The 6,593-nt window shown below is 46.9% G+C and overlaps 2 protein-coding genes across 2 annotated transcripts; both read right to left on the minus strand.

Annotated features, from left to right (window-relative positions):
• Positions 1-783: 783 nt before the first annotated feature.
• Positions 784-4,295, minus strand: LOC108447450 (endogenous retrovirus group K member 6 Pol protein-like). Its single transcript, XM_017737479.1, has one exon. It carries the CDS (start codon positions 2,802-2,804, stop codon positions 1,431-1,433), a length of 1,374 nt encoding a protein of 457 aa, XP_017592968.1. The 5' UTR covers positions 2,805-4,295; the 3' UTR covers positions 784-1,430.
• LOC108447451 lies at positions 784-6,418 on the minus strand. The gene is made up of 2 exons (XM_017737480.1): positions 4,302-6,418; positions 784-1,615 (listed from the first exon to the last, which is right to left on the minus strand). The coding sequence occupies exon 1, from the start codon at positions 6,365-6,367 to the stop codon at positions 5,441-5,443; it is 927 nt and encodes a 308-aa protein (XP_017592969.1). The 5' UTR covers positions 6,368-6,418; the 3' UTR covers positions 784-1,615; positions 4,302-5,440.
• Between the last annotated feature and the right edge of the window lie 175 nt (positions 6,419-6,593).

Genomic DNA, 6,593 nt, shown 5'->3' on the forward strand with positions numbered 1-6,593 from the left:
TGTCGGGGCAGGTAGGGCGAGCACGGCTACAACCCAGCGAAGGCTCCAATCAGCGGCGGGGCAGGGCGGCCACAGCCTGGCCTCCAGCGGGGCAGGGAAGGAGGCTTTGGGATCCCAGGCCAGGGCTTTCCAGCACAAGGAAAAGCAGCTGAAGCAAGCTGACTCCTCTCTGTCCGAAGCTGGAGACCCAACTGCCCACACACCCAGGTGAAACAAAAGGAGCAGCCAGGTCTTTTGTCTCTCTTAAGCACCCAGGGATTTGTTGTCTTAGTAACAGTTTGGGGGGAAAATTCCTTTAACAGAAAAAAACTAGACCTCTTAAAACCCCAACAGTGATGTGTCAGACACATGTGCTGCACAGGGATAATTGATCAGTGTGGAAGTCAGGTGCCTGCGTTCAACCTTCCAGATCATAAACCATTCATTTATTCAGTTACGCAACCCTACATAAGTCACTATATACCTTCTACTTTTCCCATAAGGAAAACCTTTCTTACTGGGTTGCATCAAAGTTTACCAGTACAGATCTGCTATGCTATTTTTCACTGTCTTATCCACAATGTTGTTAAGCAGATCAAGAATATAAGCAAGTCTTTCAAATATTCCTTTATGTTTGAGAATTATGAAATATATCCTCAGTTTTAAGTACATTAGTGTGCATTACTAACTGAATTTAAGAGCGTTTCTATATGAGAAAAATATACTGCATCTAGAATTTTAGTTTTACTCTGTGTCACTGTTGTACCAAGACAGCGCAAAGAACAACACGGATTCAGGACTGGGTTCAAAGTCCAGAGAATGGCTCTCTTTAATTATATAATTCAGCCTTTATAGCTTTATTCGCAAGGGTGGCATAAAACCATTGGATGCTTGGCCATCCACCTCCCAGAGGGATTGGCTGAACGGCATATCACCCATTTTCAAAATATTTTTCCCAGTGTGGAAACAAAGGCACAAACAGCTTGTGCACTTGTGAGATAGTTTACAAAACACAGACCTCTTTCCCAGCTGGTTAGCGTGAGAAAGGAGACTTTCACAGGCAGCTGTAAAAATACAAAAATTTCTCTGCCACCTCTCTTAGCATCTACAATTCCCCCTTTTTGTTTTAAAGACCAAAAAGGTAGTGTTTGTAATCCTCTGCGGGATCCCTTGCAGCGAGGAGAACAAACACAGCAAAAAGGATCTGTTTGGTAATGGCTGTTACCAAGCTAAATCTAGATCAGATACTAACTTAGTGTAGGCAGAGAGATTCTCCGGCAATGCCATGGGAAATATATCTAGCAAATCCAGCTATATGTCCAGTCATTAATCCTAAATAGCCTTAAGGGCTCTACATCATTTACTAATTCTGAATAGCCTTAAGGGCTCTAACATTCTACATAACATTCTGACTCCATAGCCTGAGAAATTTGAAGTTCAATCTCTAAAATTCAGTCTCTGCTTGTAGAAGGACCTGGCTGATGGTCGACATCTTGGTCATCATCAGAGGGATCATTCGCTGAATGATCTACATTCTGGTCATCATTTGAAGGTTGCCTTGGAGGTTGCCTGTTCTGCTGCTGGTGCCGCAGGTCAGGCCGAATGCATCTTGCAGGTAGCCATCGTACCCCAGTATCTGTGGAAACGCAAGCATTACCATGACCCCAAGCAATGAGCTCATGAGGGCCTTCCCACTTCTTAGTGAGGAGGTCCTGTACCCAGACTTTTGCTCGAGGCAGGTGCGTCTCACCTGAAGACTGCCATGAGAGTAAATGGTTCAAAATAACAGGATTGTTTGAATTTTGTGGTATTGTATATAATGCTTTTTCTAGTCGGCTCTGTGGGGTTTCTCCATGCATTCCCCCTTTTTGTTTCTCCAGAACATGCTTCAAAGTGCTGTGAGTGCATTCAACAATGGCTTGGCCAGTAGAAGAATGCGTAATACCCAAAGTATGATCTACACCCCATAGGTGCAGAAACTGCCACGTCTTCTGAGAGACATAGGCAGGGCCATTATCAGTTTTCACAGAAGGCACACACAAGATTGAGAAAGCGAGTTTCCAATGGGAAATGACATCGCGGCCTTTCTCCCCAGTATGAGCAGACGCCCACATAGCTGAGGAGAACGTGTCAATAGACACGTACACATACTTAAGTCTGCCAAATTCAGGAATGTGTGTTACATCCGTCTGCCAAAGCTGCAAGGCTTTTAGGCCTCTGGCGTTTACCCCCAATGGCAGAGGTGCAGCGAGTCCGTGACAGTCAGCACGAACACTGACAATGTTCCGAGCCTCAGTTGGCTTTAGGTGGAGCTGCTTCTGCAGGGTATGCGCACTTTGATGGAAAAAACTGTGCGATGCTTTAGCTTGTGCAATTTTGTCAGGCTGAGGCGCCACCCAGGCAGGATTAGCTAGCCTGTCAGGGCTAGCATTGCCTTCTGTTACGAAACCTGGCAAATTGGTATGGCTTCGAATATGCAAAATGTAATATGGATGCACTCGAGCTTGAATTGCACTCCACAAGGCTCTCAATAGTGAAAACAGAGCCGCATTATTCACTTCCTTCAAAAGTGAACAATCTAAGTGTTGGGTTGTATCTGCTACATAGGCAGAATCAGTGACCAAATTCAAAAGAACCTGAGAGAACTGCTGAAAAACCATGGTGACAGCCCTCAGTTCAACCAGCTGAGCTGAGCCTGACTCATGGCCTTCCAGCACCTGCCACTCAGATCCTTCCTTCCAGGTAACAATAGCTTTACCAGTTTTCCCGGACCCATCGGTGAAGACGGTGGGCCCTTTCACTGCCACCCGACTATTTTTGGTCATAAAGTGAAGCTTGTTGATTTTGCCATTTGCACTAATTTGTGGCTGGGCAGATGATAAGCAATCTGTCCCGAAAAGTTTTGCAGCACACTTTGCAAAGGAGCACTGTTCATAAGGCTCCACTCAAAGTATTCCTGCCAAATCGGAATAACAATTGTTACAGGATCTGCTGCCATTAATTGCAAACACTGATGACAGCATTTGATTATCAGACAAGCAATCAATTCAAACAAAGTAGATGCTGTCTTTTTTGGCTGATGTGGCAAAAAAACCCATTCCAGGATATGCAAAGGCTTGGGCTAACGCTGTCCCTGGCTCATTTCCACGAGCTCTGAAATGTCCTCAGTCAGAAGAAAACGCAGTGTTACTTCTGTGACGTCCTACAGGACCAGCTTCAGCAGCAGAAAGGCGCTGGCTGGGCACACGTGCTGACTCCTCTACAGAGAAGGCGCTTCAGGGAACCAATGGTCTGGGCCCACATTAACCCAGAGGCAAAGGAAAAGAGAGGAGCTTCTGGTCTGGCTTCTAACAGGTTTATTGTCAGAAGTTCAGCAACCAGAACATAGCAATAATCATAATGGTGCCGAGAGGCTTTTCCCTCAGTTTTATAGGGGGTTTGAAAACCGCGGGGAGAGGGAAGGCAACCAATGAGTTACAAGCCAGGGGGAGGATACAATTCAACAAGAACCAATGGGGGAAACCGGGAGGCAGGAGTTACAACAAAGAACCAGTGAACAACTGAGTAACAGAGAATTTTCCTGAATAGGGGGAGGCGGTTTGGACCCAGGTGCCGCCCAGGGGGACGTGGCTTAGGTCTCTGTGCCACCTATCGACTCTCCCTCATTTTCACTGTCCTGGGTGGGGAATTCTACCCAAGGGAGTGCCCTGAATTGATTGACATTCCCCTGTCCCAGCCCAGCAGTGGGCTGGGTCACAGCAACATGAGGCCACTGTTTATTCCATTGGCCAATGATACCTGTAGGATGTAGATCTGGAATGGTAATGAAAACAGTGATATCAATGGAGGGATCCACTCAATAAACCTGACAAGCAGAAACAGCCTACTGTACCTCCTCCAGCACTTGTCGCACTTCAGGAGTCAATTTTCGAGGTGAATTCAACTCAGGGTCCCCCTTAAAAGTATTAAAAAGCATGGAAAGTTGTGCCGTGGTTAGCCCTAAATAAGGACGTAACCAATTAATGATACCCAGCAATTTCTGAGCATCATTCAAGGTCTTAATAGAATCCGAGAATTGCACCTCTTAGTTTTGTATGGTCAGATCCAGAATTTTGACTCCTAAATACCTCCAAGGAGGATGCTGTTAAACTTTCTCCAGAGCCACTTGCAAGCCGTAAGAGTGCAGAGCAGCGAGCAGCTGAGGCTGTATCCTCAGCAGCTCATCTTGAGTGGATACTGCCACCAGGGTATCATCCATGTAATGGTAGCAGCATGCATCAGGAAATTGCTCATGGACTCCAGACAAAGCCTGAGCAACATACCATTGGCAGACAGTCGGGCTGTTCTTCATGCCCTGAGGTAGAACCTTCCATTGATACCTCTGCGCAGGTTCGTCATTGTTAACTGCAGGCACAGAAAAAGCAAATTTTGGCTTGTCATCAGGATGCAAAGGAATAGTGAAAAAGCAATCCTTCAAATCAATGATCAGGATTTCCCACCCTGTTGGGATCATGGTGGGTGAGGGCATACCAGGTTGTAATGTCGCCATAATTTCCATCACTGCATTGACTTGTCGGAGATCCTGTAACAATCTCCATTTCCCTGATTTTTTCTTAATTACAAAAACAGGAGTGTTCCAGGGACTAGTAGAAGGCTCAAGATGTCCCTGTTTTAATTGTTCCTGGACTAACTGGCGAAGGGCAACTAATTTCTCCTCTGGTAGAGGCCACTGGTGAATCCAAATAGATTTGTGTACTAGCTACTTCAAAGGCAGCGTAGGATATACTGCACCCTTCGGCACAGTGGCCCTCACCAAAAATTTGTCCCAATCCGCACCCCACAAGCTGCCAACACATCCCATCCCCAGAGGTTAAGCAGAGCTCTAGCGATATAGGGCCGAACTGTAGCTGTTTGCCCCTCTGCATTTTTCACCACCACAGGTCGTTTGCTTAAATAGCTCTATGCGGTTCCTCTCAACCCTGCGATGGCCGACCCTGCAGGGGCCAGAGGCCAATTGGAAGGCCATGCAGAGGAGGAGATAATTGTCACATCAGCGCCAGTGTCGATCAAACCTCGGAGCTGGATCTTAGGCAACTGGGCATCTGGCAGGATTGCAGTACGCATCATCTGCAGCTTTTTGCTGGAGATGTCTGCAGTCCAGAAGACCCGAGGAGGTCCCATAGATCCAAAGCCACCATCTCCACAACTGCCTTGTTCTGCCCTGGGAACACATGACTTAAAAGGCACAAGTTGACCAATTCTAGTCTCTTCAGGAATAGTAACGGGGGGGTGGGTGTGGAAACCATAGCACAAATCTGACCTGTAAAGTCAGCATCAATAACTCCTAGGTGTACAAAGATCCCTTGAAGAGTGGCACTAGATCTGCCCACAAGCAATGCACTGAATCCCTGTCCCAGGGGCCCAAATGCATCCAAGGGAACCTTATGAACACAACAGGAGTCTAAGATGACTGTTGCTGCAGTGTGCACATCCACCCCAGCTGATGCCCGGGTGCTGGCTGCAAGCTGGCTGAGTAGGCCTGTGTCGGAGGAGCTTGGGGAAACATTTGTACCTGGGCGCAATTCCCCCATGCGCCCCCCAGCCCATTTTTTCCTGGGTGTAACAGGGCTCGACCATCGACATGATATGCAGATTGACAGTAGTCTGAGGAATGACCCGGCCTACCACACCTCTTGCATAGAACAATTCCCCCGTTTTCCTTATTTCTATTCTTTTGCCTAATCTGTTTCTGCTTGTCCCCAGTCTTAGGCTGTCCTTTTTGTCCACCAGAATTTACTTGAAGAGGCCGTAGAACTGCAGCCAGAGCAGACCTATGCTCCACAGATCCCACCTTAGCACAGGCTTCAACATTCTGTGTAAGCGTGGGTTCCCCTGGCAAGGCATCAATAATCCTTCTGCACTCATCATTAGCATTATCTCTTGCTAGCTGTCTGCACAACAGCTGCCTCACGGCCTCATCCTCAACTTGCTTCTCAAGGGCCACAGCAATCTTTTCCACAAAAGACAAAAAGTGCTCTTTTGGCCCCTGAGATATTTTCACATACTGTGTTTTAGGAGCAGCCATGTCTATGCCCTTTAATAAGGCTCCCATACCAATCCTCTGAGCCTGTTCAAGGATCTGAGGATGCCAGGCAGCTTGGGCATCAGGGTCTCCATAGTTACTGAGTCCCATGAGAGCATCTGCAGGAACTCTACATCTGGGATCAGTTTGACGCAACTGCATATTCCCAGCTGCAGCCTTCTCAGCCATCCTTCTCCAGTCAGCTTCAAAAACTTGATATTGTACAGGTTGAAATAACACCTGACCTAAATGCTTAATATCAAATGGAGAAAGCAGATCAGTATTCAGTACTCTAATAATCTGCATGACCTCAGGAGAACCCAATCCATACTGAGCAACCTTAGTTTGCAGATCCTGTACCACCTTCCAGGCAAAGGTTTCATGCTTGTTAGGCTGGCCTGAATTAGGAAGTACCTTCTGTACTGGAAAAGCTTGGAGTTTACCCTCTGTATCACTACCAGCTTGGTCCTTCATTAGATCACTTTGACCTGCCTGATTCTGAGGTAAGGTACCCACCTGTTCAGGTTCGCTT

Source organism: Corvus brachyrhynchos, unplaced genomic scaffold, assembly GCF_000691975.1.
Source record: "Corvus brachyrhynchos isolate BGI_N302 unplaced genomic scaffold, ASM69197v1 scaffold16, whole genome shotgun sequence".
In the NCBI taxonomy this organism is placed as follows: domain Eukaryota; kingdom Metazoa; phylum Chordata; class Aves; order Passeriformes; family Corvidae; genus Corvus; species Corvus brachyrhynchos.

Excerpts from the sequence above, each read along its gene's own strand:
- LOC108447450 (XM_017737479.1), bottom strand. The coding sequence starts at position 2,804 with ATGACCAAAAATAGTCGGGTGGCAGTGAAAGGGCCCACCGTCTTCACC.
- LOC108447451 (XM_017737480.1), bottom strand. The coding sequence starts at position 6,367 with ATGCAGATTATTAGAGTACTGAATACTGATCTGCTTTCTCCATTTGAT.